This window comes from Brachypodium distachyon, chromosome 5 (genome assembly GCF_000005505.3).
Source record: "Brachypodium distachyon strain Bd21 chromosome 5, Brachypodium_distachyon_v3.0, whole genome shotgun sequence".
Lineage (NCBI taxonomy): Eukaryota > Viridiplantae > Streptophyta > Magnoliopsida > Poales > Poaceae > Brachypodium > Brachypodium distachyon.
The window spans coordinates 17,557,426-17,577,478 of record NC_016135.3 but is presented as its reverse complement, the minus strand read 5'-3'; the positions used below and the strand labels follow the sequence as shown (position 1 = coordinate 17,577,478).

General features: G+C 43.4%; 2 protein-coding genes across 8 annotated transcripts; both read right to left on the bottom strand.

The window, feature by feature from the left end:
* Window positions 1-128: 128 nt before the first annotated feature.
* Window positions 129-10,001, bottom strand: LOC100843631 (sister chromatid cohesion 1 protein 4). The gene is made up of 15 exons (XM_003581322.4): window positions 9,621-10,001; window positions 7,480-7,858; window positions 7,345-7,385; window positions 7,222-7,268; window positions 6,521-6,585; window positions 6,318-6,446; window positions 6,096-6,233; window positions 5,729-5,991; window positions 5,453-5,636; window positions 4,830-4,966; window positions 1,527-1,936; window positions 1,399-1,435; window positions 1,273-1,297; window positions 1,055-1,190; window positions 129-585 (listed from the first exon to the last, which is right to left on the bottom strand). The coding sequence occupies exons 1-15, from the start codon at window positions 9,745-9,747 to the stop codon at window positions 478-480; spliced, it is 2,226 nt and encodes a 741-aa protein (XP_003581370.1). The 5' UTR covers window positions 9,748-10,001; the 3' UTR covers window positions 129-477.
* Window positions 10,002-12,263: 2,262 nt separating this feature from the next.
* LOC100831093 (cyclin-dependent kinase G-2) lies at window positions 12,264-18,423 on the bottom strand. Of its 7 annotated transcripts, none has more exons than XM_024456330.1 (10): window positions 16,618-18,420; window positions 16,396-16,524; window positions 16,149-16,284; window positions 15,924-16,012; window positions 15,724-15,835; window positions 15,523-15,629; window positions 14,989-15,432; window positions 14,810-14,884; window positions 13,871-13,998; window positions 12,264-12,579 (listed from the first exon to the last, which is right to left on the bottom strand). In XM_024456330.1, exons 1-7 carry the CDS (start codon window positions 18,096-18,098, stop codon window positions 15,339-15,341), a joined length of 2,148 nt encoding a protein of 715 aa, XP_024312098.1. In that variant the 5' UTR covers window positions 18,099-18,420; the 3' UTR covers window positions 12,264-12,579; window positions 13,871-13,998; window positions 14,810-14,884; window positions 14,989-15,338. The 7 variants fall into 7 exon arrangements, with proteins under 7 accessions (XP_024312098.1, XP_010240050.1, XP_010240049.1 ...); XM_010241748.3 differs by having other exon boundaries at window positions 12,268-12,579; window positions 14,810-15,188; window positions 15,259-15,432; XM_010241747.3 differs by having other exon boundaries at window positions 12,268-12,579; window positions 14,810-15,185; window positions 15,259-15,432.
* Window positions 18,424-20,053: the final 1,630 nt, after the last annotated feature.

Below are 20,053 nucleotides of genomic sequence, written 5' to 3'. Positions count from 1 at the left end.
CATCTAACGCGACCGTCCACAAAGTACCGTGCAGCGCACCTCGCAGCAGTCAGCTCCAGCAAGCAGCTGATACAAAGCATCCTTCGTTCCAGAAAATATAAGCACTTGCTCGCCGCACAGTTCAGAAATTTAGAATCAATCCGAGATTTTACCCGCTCCACGTCAATAAAAATGCATGTCGATTACACATGGGGTTGGCACATGATGCCATCAACGTACATCCAGCAGCCAGAAAGAAAACTGCAACCTAAACCTGTTAACTTAAACCGAGCAAGATCCCCTGGGCCTGTTCTCTGTCCTAACTATGCGTGACGCGCCAACACGCATCTCATATACACATCGGGCCTACCACCATTACATCCTCTTCCTCCTGACAATGCTACAGGATATAGCAAGCTGAAAAAGAAAAATTCCTAAAACAACTCTCAAGAAATGGAATTACTGTTAAGTTAAACCCTGCTGTGAGACCCCCTCCCGCTACTCTGGATTCTGGAACAACAGTTCGAGCTGTGGAGTCGCAGAGATCACGATGCTCTCGTAAGGGCTGTCTTGGTTGACCTCTATCAACCCACGGCTCTTCAGGTTCTGCAGAAGAGAGGAAGTTTGTTATTAATTTTTATCATCTTTTTTGGGTCATGTATCTCTTTTGTTAGCGATAAAAGTACTTTATTGTGTCTTGGCAAAAACATAGGATGAGGATGATATTTAGAATCTCACAGTACCATGGTCAAATATTAGAACCTCACAAACCAGTAATAAAGCTAGAAATTTGTGAGATGAAAATAACTTTTTGTAAGAACAGAACAAGTGCGATATTTGCAAATTCTCAAAGCTCTTCGCACCAAATCATTGCACTAAAAGAGCGCACCACATTAACTTGATAGCAGAAAAGGATAATAAGATATTTCTTAAGAGTGAAATGTGATGGATATGCATAAGATAAGATGATCAAGATCGGCAATTTCCCACTTCCCAGCAAAATATGTGAAGACCTTGAGGAACTATTTTTAGCAGTAGTACAGCAATGCATACCCTTTATTGAGTTCAAGCTTACCAAAGTTTCATAGAAGAATCTTGCTGTGGTCTTCCTCTTTCTTCCTTCGAGGGCCTGGCTGAGAGTGACAGGGCTATTCCCTTGCTGCTGGCACTTCTTGTCCAAGAATACCTGATGGAGGCACCTTGCTACTGTCCTGAATTGGCAAATTTAGAGAGTGTTACAGACAGATAACAGCAGGAAGAATGAAACAAAAGCAACAAGATCACTATTCTCACCTAGTTCTTGTTGAAAGCAGCAAACCTGTAAAATAAGTAAATAACAGCTGGTGTAAGAGGATGACGAAGTACAAACATCTACTATACAGCAGATGCAAAATGTAGTATCAAGTCACAAAGCATTACCTTCATCTCTGGTATGCTCTTCACCCATAGGAATATCCTGCAAGCAGATATCATTCATTTTCAAATGAATCTTTTTAAAAATCGTATACAATATTTTCCAGCGAATTTGATGAAGACATTTTCTTTACCTCATCTATGTAATCTATATCAGCAGTCAATGGCCCATTGAACAATGGACTATGAATATTTGATTCATATAATCTCTTTTCTAGCAGGCCTGTTGAACTATATTCGTCTCCTTCAACTTGTGTGCTCTTTTCATTGGCAGAATAATCATAACGTTTGCAAACATCTTCTTGAATTTGCTCACTTTGAGTGTAACAGCCAACAGGAGTCTTGATACTATTCAGTTCATCTAATTTTCTGTTTCTTGGTTCATCTGGGACAACTTCCTTTTCTGCATTTTGAGCATCCTTGCGGGAATTGTTGGATTCGGCAGGTTCATTTGAAAGACAGTTTTTTTCTTTTACTGATTCCACACATGAACTTTCAGGTGCTCCTGCTGTGGTAGAGTAACTAAAGTGCACTCCAATTGAACCTGTGAAAATAAAATGGTCAGTTCAGCTGACGATTAAGGTCTCCATCAATAATTGCTCCAGTCATATACTATACGCACAATACCAGTACGTCAGTATGGAACAAAATAATTATGTTTATCTACTGTTTACATTTATTCTTATCTTGATGTGTCAAATTAACAAGTGATGCAAAGTCTTTTATCTCTACTACTACTACTAAAAGAGTGAACTTTGTTTCTTAAGTACACCCACTAACCGTACACAGCCGAATTATCACCACCGGATCAGATCACTTAAATCCAACCGTCAAGATTATATCTAAGCCTTAGTCAAAACTACGTTTAGATATTTGATTTGCACGGGCAGACCCCACTCTGTGAACAGAGGAAAAATTCTGCGCCCTGCGTCAGCAACACCTCATCCGGTCATCCCAAATCGTCTAAAAAAACAGAACGCGAAAAGAATGACACGCCGCTGCTTCCCCGGACGGGTGCGTAGCGGGCACTGGCGCCTCCCAGCCCCACTGTGTTGCCTCACTGCACCGTCTCGCCACCCCGCCACGTGCCAGCTTCGGCTTCCCCGACCCCGAGCCCTGCAAGGTGTTCGTCGACCTCCTCCTCCCCACCGACGACGTCCTCTGTCGCCTAGCCCACCATCTCGCACCCCTCCGCCACCTGTCGGTGGTGGCGGACTCATTTCAAGATAGGGCATTGTCGGTCTGCCACATGAGACCGAGCATGCACTGGATCCTAGAGGGCGGCGAGTGGGAGAATGTACCTGTTTGATAGTCATTTTACATGTCTAAAAGGCAATGGCATAAAGCCATGATTAATGTTGCCTCCATTCACATGAAAAACATTTCAGTATATTCATAGTGTTGAAAGACCATTTCTTTTCATTATATCGTGTGAGGGGTTAGCTGACATGAAAAACATTTGAGAAGCTGCAAACACGGATTGAGTTCTTGAGGGTAAAGAAATTGGGGAATCTACAGGTTCCACAAATGGAAAGCCCAAGAAGGAAGTGTATGAAAAAGACCGGCTGGTGCTTTAATTACTCCTGTATCATTTTTTCTGCATCAAGAATATTCTGTGGAGGCTTCCTAATGATGGGTACCAATGACCAATAATGTAAATGTGTTATGTTGTCTTGGCAAGTATTTCAAGAAGAATATTGTCAGAACAGTTGAGCTGTGTAAGGGTACTGAATGTTTTGGTTGGGCAACATAAATAATACCCACATATTTTGTTTCCAATAAACTTAGACGCTAATAATTATCACTTGTGGAATTCATCTTAATGTTTTGCATTTTTCGGACGTACATCCTTTGGCCGATCTTGTTCTTGCACAATCTGCCGAAGAACCAGCAGAGAAGCCTGAGACGGCTTCAACGAAGAGGAAACATTATGAGGCAGAGACTACAGCATCAACATAGCCTGCAGGGGAAACAAAAATTCAAGAGTACGGTGACCAAGAGGATTGGAAAAGGACGTCCAGTAGTCCAAGGACAGTGAGGCATCTGCTGAAACAGATGCAAATGGCAAGAAGACAAAGAAGTCCAAGGAGGGCAAATAGGAGCCTGCTGAAGGAGAGAAGAAGGAAAAGAAGAAATCTGATGTACAAGATGACCCAATAGTTTCCAAGGAACAGCTGCCCCAAAATCTTTGAACCAAGACCGTTCAGCTTGACCGGTTGACCCTTAGCCCCCAAGTCAGTTACACAGCTGAAACCATAATAATTTTGTCAAGTTTTGAGGTTCTGGAAAATGAAGGAAACCCATACAGGGGATGACATACACATTGCCAAAACTGCAACCTGCATTCATTTAATAGGCTTCCTCTAGGTCACATAATTTACATACGAGAGTTTTTTTTTTTTTTGCATTCGCCTTCTTTGGCATATAGTCCATGCATGTCACTTCTATGGAACATATTGATGTGCTCAGATTTCATTTAACCAAAAAGTGAGCCTACTAGGAATCTTGCTACGCATCCATGTTGTATGCTCGCCTATGTTACAGTTATAGCACAAATAAAACTGAAACAGAATTGTTTCCTGGTTGTCAAAAGTCAAAGCTACTTGGTACTCTTATAGTAGATCATGGAGTCCACAAATACATGCACTTGAAAAGATTGGAAATAGAAAAATAAAGTTAAATTCACTACAATATTTTTGTTGTGGGCCCATACTTTCAGCTCATATCGTGCCTACAAATAAAAGTAGGACCAGTACATTCAAAATTTGACTTTAGTTTTTTTTCGGTAGTATCAGAAAAATTGTGCCTCTTTATTCTAAACTAGGTTGACCATGTACACAGTCCATTTTTTATTGCCAGCATGTATTGATATAGTTCCTACGGTATTTACCTTCTAATTATATGAGTAACTAAGTTAGTGGAGTGCTATGGCATTAATGTAGAACGTCTCTTCTGTCAGTTCTAATTCAAATCTGCGTAGTGATATATTATCATGATTGTGTTTTAAAATTTATCATTTAGGGAATTCAATGACGGAAATGATCAAATTTTCACAAAAGTTGGTCAACATCATCACAATTGCTTTTGATTCGAAGGTGACCAATCTTGCAGCCAACTGGTTTATACCTAACTTATTAGTGGCATCTTTGGACTGTCCTTTTGGGACTTTTGTGCATCATCCTCAGCAGTTGATACATTGGCATTCACACTACCATCACTAGAAAAATTAATTATGTGTTTTTTATGAAGAGACGGGTGCCCGATCTTCCAAAGACATATGTCTACTATTATTTTTCATGGCACGGAATACGGTTCAAGTTGTATCACCAGATATTACGAAATTTCTGCATTTTGATTATGTGATTGAATTACACATGTGTTGCGTGTGCATGATTACTAGTACTTTATTATAGGAGTAAAGATGAATGATGACTTACATGGAAACAACGGATCCATCAAAGTGTCTGGCAGAGAACTAATTTTTGCCACCTTCCAAGCATCAAGATAAGTGTGAGGTGCCTTCCTTCTTTTGCACACTAGATCACTTGCATCCTCTATTGCTTGTCTCATCATACTGTGGTAGGGGGAGGGAAGAATCAAACAGTTGTAATATTATAGAGAAATAAAAGTTTCCACCTTATATACTACAAGAAACCTTAAAAAAGCATGTCGACACGCCCAGGCCCTCCCAGTTCTCATACAAAAGGAAGTAAAGAAGATGATATCAGAAGGAAACAAATATGGAGCATGCCTTAAACTGACCAGACTGGTACAACCAAATCTCCTAAAACAACCTTGGCTTGCTAATAAAGAAAGTACAAACTGGCTGCTATAAACATGAATTTCTAATGCAACACATAGAAGATCTTGTACGATCTAGCTATCTACTCCTTAGGTAGCAGTAGCACAGTACCTTCACCATACAATAAAAACTGCTTAAGCTGACAGAGAAGTTCAAACTGGCTGATAGGATGCGTACAAGCAAAAAGGAATTGGTAATTGGTAATGCAACAGATGGAAGAGGAAGAAGCTTGTACAAGCTGCTAGTTACTGTACTTACTCATTTGGAAGGACAATATCCTCATCATACAACACCTCTGCACCTTTCTTAACCTGCCGCTTGTGCTTTCTATTTGTTGGGGTATCGATATTGTCCTTTTTGTATAATCCCCTTCTTCTTTTTCTGGTAACCTGGCGCTTCTCATTTTTAGCTGGTGTTGTAACTATAAATTTTTCTGGTAACCCTGAATTGAAGTGAATGAAATTGCGTTAGGCACAAAGATGAGCATGCCAATGATGATAAGCATAATAGGAATTGCTTAACACAAAAAGTAACCTGTAGTCTTCTCTGTCATGGGCTCTGGAGTGGAAGGTGACAGCTCATTGATTGACCGAGTACGTGTATTACATCGGAGGGTTGGAGGTGCGAGTGATTCTTGTTCCTCAAAGTCATGGCATGGAATTTCTACAGACAGTGTTGTGTTCGCTTTTTCTAGCAGTAACCCATGTTCCGATTCTTCAATTAGGGGACTATTAGCATCAAGATCTGGACAAGTCGCATTCTCCACAACGTTTGCAGATCTCTGTATTTCTTGACTTCTGTGTCAAAGCATAACTAATACGCTTAAAATCTATGAACTGCATTTCACAATACACTTGAAATAAAGTAAGTTCGTCGTGAAAAAAAAAGGAGCAATACTCACTCTGGCGAAGAGACAAAAGATGCAGAATTGACATTCTCGTCAGTATTCAGTTCTCTTGTAGGTTTCTTCACACTTTTGCTTTTCTCTGAAAGATTATTTACTTCAGCAATCATATTCATCACCTCAGGTGGAAGAACACTGTTTCATAAGTTCATATTAGCAATCAGCAACAGAAAGATTATGCTTACATGCTGTGAGATGAGGTGAACTGCATATACTTACTCCTTCACAGGCGTATTGCAAGCAGGTTCAGCATTCTGGTTGTCATTTTCAAGTTCATCCTCTCTGTTAGGCGAGTATAGAAGATTGCTCACTTCATCAATGACACTGATCGTTGCAGTTCCGAGAGTTCTGTATGAAGATTTCAGTTTAGAAGCCACATGAAGTATTCTTTTAAAACATCATCAGGAATGAAACCTACTTACATGTGTGCTGGCATAAAGGAAGCAGAGTCCAGATCAGCAAATGAGCATGCCATCCTCTGATAAGACTGTCCAATTAATAGATTTTAAGCTTCAGTTTCTCAAAAAAAAAAAAGGTATTAAAACAAGATTTAGTCGGTATTTCGAAAACTAAGGAATAGGACTATGGACGTATCTAAGGTGCACTTGTGTGTCAGTGTGTGGATATCTACAAATGACACAGATAAACTGGAGACTGACATCTTAATTAGAAAAATATGAAACTAGCCACAGGATCATTTCATTATTTCAGCCTGGAAAGGTAGCAGGATCGAAACTTGGTTTGTGGCAAGATGTTAAATCATTAATATCTTTTTTACTTCCCTATTTAGCGTATAATAGGAACTCTGTGCATGCAAGATTAGCTCATCAAATCATCATGGAAGATAAATTTTGTGATATACAATATGCTCAGCTGTAACTTAATCTGACTTGACACCTATCACGCTTATGAATTACATACACTATGTGGCTGCCTCAGTAACACCAACTTTCTGGCGAAGTTCAGGACTGCGGTAGGTGCCAAGTGTCGCCTACTGACATTACATAACATACCTTTGGTTAGCTCCCTAGTTTCTTCGTTCGGAGATTATAAGGAGCATTTAACTGGATGCGCATGCATTAGATGATTGATTGGGTGGATGGTAGGGAAGAGAGCTGTGTACCTCATTCAAATAGGACATACGGTGTTGTTCATCTTCCATTAAAGTATCTACACAAAAGAATGAAGGCAATAAATAAAACAATTTATTTTCTATGATAATGACATCAATTGCAACATTTGCTACCTTGACGTGGCAATTGGTGATGATCATCATTGTCATCCTCTCTACATAGGAATTAGAAGCAATGACTAAGAAACCACAATTCAAACAACAAGTTAATGAAACTTAGTTTAGGGCCATGAATCTGTTGGGTATTACCTATTTTCAGAAATCTGCAAATCAAAAGAGTCAAGCTCAAATCTTTTGGGTATTATGAAGATTGCTGGAAGATCAACTGGTGCATCATGTGAAGTAACTCCATTTTCTGCCCTTGAAGTTCTCACAGAACGAGGAGGCCTTTTTACTTTAGGAATATCTTGTTGGTTTTGGTCTACCACTAATCTTGCAGAAACACCTTTCTTCACTCGTCTTCCAACTTTATTCTCTGTTGTTTCGGTTAATGCACTTGCTTGAAGAAGTTTCACTTGCTCGCACTCACGGCAGAGGTATTCTACCTTCTTGGAGTAAATCCTAACAACACCGAGCAGAAGCAGCCCCAGTATTCTGTATGGGGTTTCAACATCAGACAAAATCTTATCTGCAAATAAAAGGGAAATGTGTGAGAGCATTAGTATGTTGCAATACTATCATGACAAATACATAACGTCCACAAATAGAAAGCCACAACTCTCTATCAATTAAAATTACAATTAGAATAATAATCCAGAATTTTGTAGCAAATTCAAGCTCAGCTAGGGTTTACGCGGATACGCTAAAAGAACAAGAAGTAGAACCCTCACCGGCCAAAAACCCCAAACCATCCAACAAGACCCTTCATTGGCCAAAGAAAATCTAAACTCTCAAGACCCTGCATTCGCCAAAACCCCCACACGATCAGGTTCAATCATCTTACACGCATCCTATCATTCAAAAAATTACTGATCTTTCAGAAGGTGAAACATTTCCTAGTACAATGCCCCAAAAGCATACATTTTCTTGTCTTTGACAAAACAGCACATCTTTGATTGCCACTTAGACAAAATACCATTTCATCTTGATTATCTGAGAGAGAGAGAGAGAGGACGAAGCCTTGTCTCCCGTCGAGATCACCACCGCGTGCGGGCAGGAACGGAGGGGTGCGTAGGGCCGGAGTACTGGTAGATCTGCGTGGAAGCGCGCCACCAAGGAGTGGGTGAGGGAGGCGCCGCCCAGCGGGTGGTCGCCGAGGAACGAGTGGGCTAGGCCTGGCCCTGCATCCTGTCGCCGAGGAGGGGGTGGTCGAGGCTGACGTCGGCGAGATGGCCAGGCGCTGCAGTCGACCGTGGTGGTGCCGAGCTGCTCTGTTGTGCTAGCTCGGATGCTCTGCTCACTCTGCTGCGCTGTAGGTGCTGGATATGTTGCCTGCTTGCTGTAAGGGTGCGTGAAGGCAAGCAAAGATGGATAGGAATAGCCATGGATGACTTGGATAGTGATGTCCATTTTCCATGTTTGGTTCCCTAACTTAGAGAGATGGACACGACGAGCCCAGTTTTTGTACGGTTGATAGGCTAGGAAAGGATGGATATAGTGATGTGGTGACCTTTATGATGTGATAAAATGATGGGATTACCTCCTCATATCATGATTTCAATAGCATTTCAGGTGATCTCAACATGGCATGCATTTCATCAAACACTACAAGCAATTCTACCATTTACACATATTTCAATAGCATACATACACAGATTTATCAATAGCACAGAATCTCTCTCATATCCTGATCATGCCGAAGGCCTGAAAATTCAAGCCACGGCTACTGCAGAGTGCAGACGCACACGAAAAAAAAATCGACCTACACAGATCTCTCTCAGTATACTATTACTTCATCCATGCAACCAAACATTGATTGATTTCTTCATTACAGCTAACGAATTTAATCATAACTTCTACTAATCTCGAAGGTGTGGCACAACCGTCACCTTGCTCCCATCGCGGCAGCACTGAGGGATCTCCACGGCGCCATGGACCAGCACCACCAGCGGCGGCCCGAGGCCCAGACGCTCCAGCAGCCACCGGCCTCGGCGTGGCGTCGAGCAGCCCCGACTTCAACCGGCAGCGCACATGGGAGCAGTGCCGGAGGCGGGAGGGGAGCAGATTAGGAGGCCCCCCTTCCTCCAAACCAAAACCAAAAAACCCTCAAAACCCCATAAAAGGAAGACCTTTTTCCCCCACTAGCCCACACAAATTAGACAGATTCCCTCCTCGCTTACGCCTTGACCCATGACCCAACCAAAAAAATCCCCACACAAGAAGAGAGGCAGAGAGAGATTTTCTCGCATTGGAGGCGAATAAGTGGGAGGTGGTGGCGTCGTGTCGCTTACCAACGGAGGCGGCGACGTCGGTGCGGATGACCTGGTCCCTGGTGAGCGCCGCCACGTCGCAGACGGCCGCCACCCACACCGTCCCCAGCGCGCCCTTCTTGGACAGCAACGCCTTGGAGTAGAACATCCCGGGCGCCGAGTGCGAGCACACCGCGCCAATGCAAAAGCTGTTCGCCGCGGCCTCGACACCCTCACGGCTGCGGAAGGGGAGTCGGGCAATCCCCGTGCGAGCGGCGCCCGGTGGCTCTGGCTGCTCTAGGTGGAATCGTACGGGAGGGGGGCAGAGAAGGAAGGAGAAGGAGAGAGGCTTCCAGGGCAAGGACGAGAGGATTTGAGGAGGAGACGGTGGGGGAGAAGACCCCCTTGCGTTGTACACGACGATTTAGGAAGTTCCGAAGTCCGAACCGTTTCTTTTACCGTGGAAATTTGTTTGTTTTGAATTTTTGTGTTATCACTTGCCCAGTGGCCCTTTACCCGGATGGAACGGTTTCAACGGTAATATTTCGGTCGGTGGGTTCTGTCCTTGGAGAGAGTATTTCTACCTTACCCGTTGTGGCTGACAGTAGCATATATAGGTTACTTCGTAAGAAAATTACTTAGTTCCAACCCTTAACTAAGTAGATCGATGCTTGGAGAACCTTAGAGCAAGCGCAGGAGAGCCTCTAAATTTGAGCTCCAAATTCTTCTATGAGAAGTCCTTATAAAAGATTTTCTTTTTAAATTTGTTTTCTCTCCAACAAACTCTTAAACACACCCATATAATTTATTCATCTATATTTTATTCAGCTCTTTCAACTTTTTGAGAGAAGTGAGAGATTTCAATGCAATATTTGGGACGAGAAGTTCCCATCAGGCTCCTCAAGTTGGAGGCTCTCATGAAGAATTTGGAGGGCACCTAAGTTTGGGGAGTGGGATAGGGCTCTGCTAGACCTGAGTTTTTTTTCACCAAAACTCTCGCAGATGGGATAGGATGGGTTGGAGGGACTGCTGGACTTGCTCTTAGACCCGGAGTATTTAGTTCACAATCGTCGATGTCCTAAACTGCCAGGCAGTTGGCCGTTTGGCCATTTCACTTCGCACTAGCCATTACATGTTCAGCTATAAATAGAGAAGAACACACACACTTCTTATACATTTAAAGATTCAAAAATGGAACCCAGTCGTCCACCAAATTTCACTAGCATGCTTAACTCTCCATTGCCAAGCGCAGAGGCTGAGAATCCAAATAACCAATACTACGATCAGCTCCAAGCTTCTCAAATTGCTATGATTCACCTTGCACTCTCGTTAGCATCCTTCCATTATTCATTCTCATCATCCTAGCATCCACCCTTTCCCTCACCCATGCATCCAACATCGGTACATCCAAGGAAACATGGCCTATTGAAACCTCAATCCCAAGCCACCACAAATCTTTGGAGCTTATGACGTCGGAGTATCTCGTGGTGAGGAACAGTCCAGATGAAGAGAGAAAAGATAGCAGTAATTAAACTTCTAGTGGAGTTTAAAATAAACCCTAACTTTTCAGTTTCTGAAATCAGCACGATGTTTTTGTGAATCTCGTCTGATCTCGACTTTTGGAAACCAAATCACATTTGCGAGAGCGGGATTGCTAATGAGGTAGATAAATCTCGAAACTTTATCAAAAATTCATTAGATTAGAAGAAATGACTAGATTGTGAACATTTAGTAGAAAGAATATTAGAAAATCTAACGTTAGATGCCTTCATTTACATCAATGTCACGTGCGCAGGAGACCATGCATACTTCAATGTTACGTGCGAGTCCATGCACACATGCGCATATGCAAGCGATCGGGTATTTGTGTAATTTCACGTGTGTTTTTATGCTTGAAAAAAAAAAGATAAGAGTTAGAAGTAAAAATGGTAGGGCAAATTTATCAAAAATGTCCAAGTAAGACGAAGCAAATGATCCGTTACAAATTGAATTATGATTCACCATGCGCAATTTCTACGACATATTTTTAGACCACGCAATAGAAAAAAGATACTACTTCATAGAATTTATTTATTTTCAAAATAACAGAAAGTGCTACTGTCCGAACGCTAACACAATCGAATCCACGAGTTAATTCGATACTCCAGCAACTAAACTGCCAAGCAGCGCTCTACTGGTTGAGAGTTCAAACTCGATCCTTCTGCACCGCTAATTCGACGACGACGACGACTGAACGCGGTTCCCGGAGAACAGGTTTGAATGTAAAGTAGTCGGCCGATAGGCTGTAATTCTGCGTCCACGGATGAGGATAACTATGAACATCGGATGAGCGATGGGACTCACGATAATCCCAAGACCCGAGGCAGGCTACAAAACTGAAAAAGGACAACGACAAGAATCGTCCCAGGGACGAGGTAAAAGAGCCAAAGCTCAAACCGGTCATCGATGCACGGTGGCACGGTGCACCCTTCTCGCTTTCGGTAGGGCATTCATAGTCCGGGGCCACTCGCCAGCCACGCTAAACTGGCCTCGTTTACTGCCGTCCTCTCTCTTCCTGACGGGACATGTTAACACGCGTACGAAAAGTGACCACCGCGTTTTACATGTCTGGTCTCGGCAGCGGTGAGTTCGGTCTGCAAAGAACAGTGGTTCAGGGAAACGTGCACCGCCTGACACGAAGGATCCTGAGTAGTACTAGATCGTTATCCCGTCGTTTTCCACTGATTTTTCGAACTTGACAAGAAAATTTGTATGAATATTGATGCTACAGAATAAATTGAAATGTATTTACATGTAATTGCATCGACTAGTGACCTGCAGGGTACTGTTTGTCTCAAGGCCAAACCACGTGCGAACAGCAAACTGAACTACTGCCTCTCCTGTTTTGTGTAATCTGCTGCTCTCCCTTCATCCCTTGGTAGAGTAGACTGACTCTGAACTGCTGATCAATATCGACCATCAAATAATGAAGTCTCCACATGACATGGCTGCAAGAATTGGGCTAGAAGCGAAAGGGGGAATAAGATAGAGTTGAGTTATCGAGAGCAATCGGTTAAAGGGTTGACAAGAACATATCAATATATTCCAAATAGGCTATCGAAAACATGGGATGAAAATTCTGATCGAACCAGCGATATCAGACAGCTCAAGGGACGAAGATTAGTACTCCGTCTTGCTCCCTCGTTTTCACAAACGGTGCGTATTTTGTTCTGTTAGGACAAACCTTTGACTAAAAATTACTCTATGAATGTCCCTTATATGAAATAAAAACAAGATTATTAGTAAGAACTTTTAAAGATAAATATATTGATATAAATTTCATTTGTGAAAAAACACATTAATAGAGTTATCATTTGTCAAAATCTTGTCTTAACGAAACAAAATACACCAACCTTGTGAAATGAAAGGAGTATCCATCAAAATTGTGCTCCCTCTGGTCCTAAAAAGTGTCTCCCACTTAGTACAAAATTTGTACTAACTTATTATAAAATGTGCAACACTTTTTATGGATCAGACTCCATGGTGCAATTCCATAAGTTTTAGTTTGTTTTTTCCTTTCTTTCTTTTTTGCCCTTCTAGGGCACGGATGACAAAAATATGGCAGTAGTATGTAATCTTTTAGTTTGGCAGGCCGACGCCCCTGCAATCACGCAAAGGTTTATATGGATGTTATATGGCAATATAATGATAAAGCATGCGACCCTGAACCTGATGAGCTACCATACCAGTCCAGGCAAACCTCATCTGCTTTGAGACGCAGCACTATCCAAGACTCCGATATCACATGTCAAAAAGAATCTACCGAGATCACTCGACAGGAAATGGCAAGTAGAAACCACAGCGGCCAAGGCAATGGCAACAACTGTACATGTATACACAAAAATTGCGTGACCCATGTCTACACAAGAACTGCGAGAAGCGTAAGCAGTTCTACACCCCCACCCCACCCCTATAGAGTATCAAACGTCATTTGGCCTGCTGCTCGTCGAAAGAATCAAAACTACGATCAGATAGTTGAACAGAGAACATGAGAAACCTAGCCTTCCAGCCTAATTTTGACCCGTTTCACTGCCCCCTTAATGGCCCCCAAGTTCATGGAGACAGACTAATTTGTAAACATGGTAAAGAAGAAAATTAAGAATATGAATGTATTTGTTTCCCATATGTGAATTGAACAAATGTCAGTTCAAGCAAAATTGCCACATCCTTGAGACAAACAATAGACGACTGGTTCGCAAATCAGTTAGACGAATGAGGTACATTAATAAACAAGGTAAGGAGAGTAGACTGACCAGTGACCACTACGGTTCACTGAAGTAACAGGTGAACACACTTGAAGACCTTCCACAACATTTAGTCACTTAGTTACAACAGGCTGAGAGTCATCAAGCTTCCTATCTTGAAGCAGTCACAGCTTAAGCTGCAGACGTGTCACAGATAGAACAGTCGTAGTAAGTCCAACTAACTCTCTAAGCACATAAGCAGCATGTACAGTAGTTATCACCAAACACAAAGAACATAGTGATGTAGCATATCTTCAGCTAGAGATACACAAAAACAGAAAAAATCCGAACAAAGCACACTCTGAGCTTAAGTCAATAAGATGATTAAAGAAACTAACAAGCCCAGCTGTATTATTTAATGAGCATAGACCCCTCAATTTTTGTTCTCGTCATCAATTCCTTCAGCATGACAGTTGTGCTCAATTGCAACAAACTACCTTCAAGAGCTTGCTCCAAGTTCGCAATTTGCTTGACAACCAAGTGTGCATATTAAATTGGCACGTTTAATGAACTAGAAAGCTGTGTAAAAAGAAAACACTAAAGAATCATAACCTTTTTCTGCTCATGTCCTATATGACACACATGGGTGAAAGAAACAGCAGAGATGAAAGAACTCTTGAGTGGTGAATATCACAATATCTCTTAGATAACAACAAGGATTTGCATACACCCACAAGGAGGAAATGAGATTAGACTCGGGGTGTGGTCGTCATTCCTGTCTCATTTTGTCCTTTTTCTCTATCTTTTCCATTACTGTCTTCCTTTACTTTAAGATTTTAGGGTTCTTAGCACTGTACATGATCGAGACTCCAGGCAGCATTTAAAGACCACCAATTATCTTAATACAGGGCCTTCTCGTGTAAATGGATTTTCAGAATGTGCATCCATGATTTTTTTTTTGAGTCAGCAATACATCACTTGAGGTAAATGACTTTTGAATATATTTACCTTTCAAGTTGTATTACTGTCCATGATTTCCTGGTGAAAAGCAAGAGGCATCCTTCCCAATCGCCACTTTCGTCTCTTGCAAACAAAATGCAAAGATCAAAAGAAAAGGGCTACGAGCATAGGAAAACAAGATGGATCTTATTTTAAATCCAACACACTGAGCATTGTTTACAACGTACCAATCTGAATATTTTACATACAGAAGTTCCAAAGGTGAAATTTGTGTATGTGTACCCAATAAAAGCCAACACGCCAAACCTTATGATAGAGGAAGATTAGATTTGCTTCCATGATCAATCTGGTTGGACTGCTAATCCTGCAGAAAAAATTCTATGATGGGCCATGAGGAGAAATCTCATCCACTTAAGCACAAAGCCTGCTAAAGAGCGCTGTCAGTTGCTTGTAGACACCAAGAATATGTGATACTTCATGTCCATGGCACATCTCACCTCAGAAGAATTCTGACTTCATTGATTCATGTTGAAGCATAACAGTTAGTACCAACAAAATCCAAACAAGTGGTTTAAGCTCAGCCAAAAAGGCCACGGCTGCCTTTTGCTTGCAGTTCTTTCAACCGTTGCTCCTCTAAAGGATCAGGACTCTTCAAATACCGTCTGGTACGCCTGTGTATTTTAAAATATGAGAAACAAATTGACTATGAACCAAAAAGATTTAAGTAAAACAACACGTGGAACTATGGTTGGGAAAATTACCTGTCCAGTTCGTTGAGAGCAGGAAACGTTGGCATGAAGTCCTTCGACTTAGGTAGAGGAACTTCCGTAAACCAGTGATGCTGCAAAGCAGCATCAGCTGTTATACGCTGTACAAGAAAGACATGTTTGCTTAGACCTTAATATAAACGATGACGGAAGAACTGGATAATCATTAATCAAATTGATGATTATCCATTTTACCTTCTCAGGATCATAAGTTAAGAGTCTATTCAACAGATCAAAACCAGCTTCAGATAGGTTTGGACGCCCAGAAAAAGATGCAGCTGGGAACTTATCCCTTAATCTGTTGTACCTGAGAAAAAAATTCAAAATATGAATACCATCATACAAATATACACTCAGCAGAGAAACAAGAAAAGCAGGTATAAACATAGACTTACGGTTGTTTGACAAAATTGACCTTTACACCAGGCAATTTCGCATAACCAGGCCAAATCTTCTCATTAGGAGTGCCAAGTGTTCTGAATATCTACAATAAAAGTAGCTTCACCAATCACCATGAGATGTCATTGAATAAAAATATATACATTTATAGCTATCTACAGCACAGAAGCATATGCGCTATGGAATCTCTGTGAACAGACCTCACAATATAAATGGAATACCTTGTCTAACTGTTCAAACTCAGTTTTCCCATTGAACAATGGTTCTTTGGCCAGAAGCTCTGCCATTATACAGCCCACGGACCACATATCAATAGCAGTAGAGTATTCCTTTGTTCCTAGCAATAGTTCTGGAGCCCTGTAGCCAGAATGAGCAAAATAGGTTAGTCTGGTCGATAAAATAACTTACAGTGCAAACTTAAGGTAGTCAAAGCACTGCTGTGGAATCTGATGTTGGCCGAAGGCATACCTGTACCACAAAGTCACAACCAATTGAGTATAAGGTTTTAGTGGGCTTCCGTATTGACGAGAAAGTCCAAAATCACATATTTTCAACTCACCCCGGTTATTCAGCAAAAGATTTGAGGTCTTGAGGTCCCTGAAAAATGACATGTGTATCAGTACGTAGTCACCATCAGAACACATTGGATAATATCTGAAGATCAAGAATAAAAGGCAAGCCAATCATTACCTATGAAGTACCCAATTGTCATGGAGATACTTTACACCCTCTAATAGCTGAAGCATTAAACATTTCACCTCACTTTGGGTATAGGGCTGTTTCATTGTCTTTGCCTCCATGACACCCTTAAGATCATGCTCCATGTACTCCATCACCATAAAAATACTATCTAGACTACTGCCGACTACTACTTCCTTAACGTCAACAATTGAAGGGTGATGGAAAGATAAAAGGATGTTGATTTCCCTAAGAGAGGTCAATGGGAAACCTTCTCTCTCCTTCTCCATCTTGACCTTCTTCAGTGCAACAACCTCGCCAGTCTTTTTATCCCTTGCTCGGTACACAACACCATAAGTACCCTCGTTAATCTTGTTGAGCCTCTCAAAAACATCAACACTTCTGCAACCTTGAAGCATATTAATACATCGATGTCCCAGCTTCACTGGCTCAGGGCTTTCAGACCTGCGTGCTTCATTCTCTGAATCAGAAGAAAGACGATTTGCTGAATCACTATTGCTAGCCTCCTCCCTATCAACATCCATATAGTCATATTTATCTACCTCCAAGTCTTCCTTCTCATCGTTGCCCATTCTCCCGGAATCAGAGGACCTTGACATGGTCCTCCCAACAGAGATATCACTGACCACAACCTCCCCAAGTTCTGGACTAGGAGTCTTCTTACCAGGCCTCAACTCAGCAGAATCTGCAGGTGATATGTTTTTCTTCTTCCTGGGTGCTGTACTCTCCTCCTCCTCGTCATTAGTACCAGCCCACCTAGAAGTTGATATGTTCCTCATTGTTGGGTACTCCTCTTCCTCCAGCACTTTACTCTCCTCCGGCTCATGCAACTGCTCAGTGCCCTCAGTATCAACAGCAAGGTCAACATCCATTGGTGACTTCTCCACAACCAATCTCTCTGGGCTGTGCCCCTGTGGAGGCAATGGGGGAGGTGGAGGAAGTTCAGCAGACACGGATTCCACCACTTTCGTCCCAGATGCTGTATCAGCGGACAAGGATTCCACAACTTTCTTGCCACTAGCTATATCAGAATGTAATGGAGGCTTTGGGCTATCCCTGTCCCAAATTATGGGCGAGAATTTCCTCTTTTTGCTTGGCGACGGGGCCGCTGCCCCCGGCGCCACCTTTCCCTCCCTGCTAGAACTGGACACGACATTCTCCGCCACCGTGTGTGTCCTCCCACCGGAGTCATCTGACGCACTACCGCTCAGCACCTCACCAGGCTCGCGTTCCCCCAGCCTTCCCGAGAGGCGACTTTTGGGCGGCGGCGTGCGGCGGTGGCCAAATCCATTGGAGAATTCCCTACCACTCCTGCTGCGCCCGCTGTCACGGCGGCGGTCCGCGTCGCTTCGGTGGCGGCCGCCGAGGTGGTTGTGGTGGTTCTGCTCTTTGCTCCTCCTGGAAGCCTCTGCGTCTAGCTCCCGCTCCCTCGCCTCGTAATCCCTGTGCCCTCCCTGGCGCCCGGCGGCCATAAGCACGGAATTCAAACCGTGGAGATACAGGAGCGAGTCGAGCGAATCGGCCGCCGGAATGCCACGGCAAACCCTAGATCCGTACCAAAACCTAGAAATATTCGGCGGGGTTCGGACCCGGGCTGGGGTTTGAATCTGACCTCGAATTGAGAAGCCGAGTGGGCGCGTGGGCGCCGGCCGGGGGAGGTGGCGGCGGCGGCAGAAAGGAGGGAGAAGATCCCGGGAGGCGAGCGACGGGTGGGGAGGCGAAGCGAATAGAAGGGAGGAGAAGGGGGCGGAAGCGGAGCGAGTAGGCGCCGCTTCGCGTTGTGACGGGGTTGGCTTTTCCGCCTTTCCCTTTCCGGACTTCGGGAAACCCGCGGGCTCCGCGTGGACGTGGTTTCACGGTTCGATGACATGTGGGGCTGCGGCTGCGGAGGTAACGTAGGTCCACGATGGCAGTAGATTCCGGCGCCGGCGTTGGGCCAGCATTCGATTGCGCGAACTACGGAATTCCGACCTGGTTATATTGGACGGGGCAATCTGGAGTCGTCCGCCCCGGACGGTTGAATTCCGACCAGGTGACTCCGGCGATTCCGACCATGTGAAGGAGCTGAGCCCAACCGGCCAACCGGGGGTCTCCCGCCATCCGCGGCCGGCGCGCTCCCGCAACACCTCACCCTGTTCCAGCCGTCGCCCCGGCCATCCCTCTAAGCCCGGGAATGTGTTCATATTCTCTCCGGCGCCGGCCAGCCCCCCTCCGCCTAACCCTAAGTCAAATTTTTGGGGCTTACCTCTTTCCTCCATCACCTCCTTGCCTTCGCTGCGGCCGGTCTTGTCCTCGCTCTCGCCACCGCGGCGTCGCCATCTCCGGCTCGGACTTGACTCACCTGCACCGTTGCTGCCGGCTTCTGTTCGTCGCACCTGCCGCTCGGGAGTGTGAGGGAAGGGGAAGCGTCAGGAGGAGGAAAGAACACGGGGTTAAGGAAAGGGAGAGGAAGAGATAAGGAAAGAGAGAGGATATGGAAAGAGTGGGGCCCACTGCAGATTTTTTGCGTGTCAAATCAACCGCCCGACGCGGTTAGGCACGAGAGAGGGATCCCGGACTCTGTTACCAATTGTGTCTTTGGAGTAGTTGTTGGAGCTTTTCGTAGTTTATTGGAGCTCGCCGGAGTACTTGACGCGCTCTGTTGGTGGAAGCCGAGCGATGGTAGTTCAACTCGAAGGGAGATTTTTTTTTTAGTTCAAGGCTAATGTTATTGAATTGAGTGCCCAAATTCCAATATTCGTCTACATCCAAATGGTGTTTGGTGTTATTGAAATGAGTTCAAGGCTGATATGTACATCTTGACAACGGAATTCGCGAAACTCGGCTCCAAATTCCAATCTCTGCCTATATCCAAATGGTGTTTGGTGTCCGTGGGTGGGGGGGGGGGGTTGGTTGATTTGTTCGTGGATGAAAGGCAAACACGGTCGACTGTCCATACCACTCGTGTATCATATGAGATGTGCAGCTAAACTATCATCGTTATGAATGAGGCAAATTAGAAGGACATTAGACTTCTAACGGTATAACTTTTGCGATATACTGATCAGTACATATTTTTAAATCAATTTCAAACATAATTGGTGCTGATCATGATTGAATTTGAATCATTTGAATTTAAATTTGAATTAATTCTGTAAAAAAGGGTCAAACCTGTCATTTTACAACACTGCATGTCTTTTTGCAGAAAAGGGTGCGAAAAGGCACCAAAATCTTCTTCCGTCTACACCTTGAAGAAAAGGTACCAAGCAGAAAAGTGAAGAAGAGAAAAAGAAGAGAGAAAGAACATGCTAGAAAGGGTGATCAAGTAAAAAGGAGCATAAAGCAAGGATCTTCTTCAGTGTCAAGCTAGCAAAAGTAAGGGGTCATTTGCATAATTCAAAGGTGATGGTGATAGCCTCTGAGGGAGAGAAAAGGATAATAGCATAAA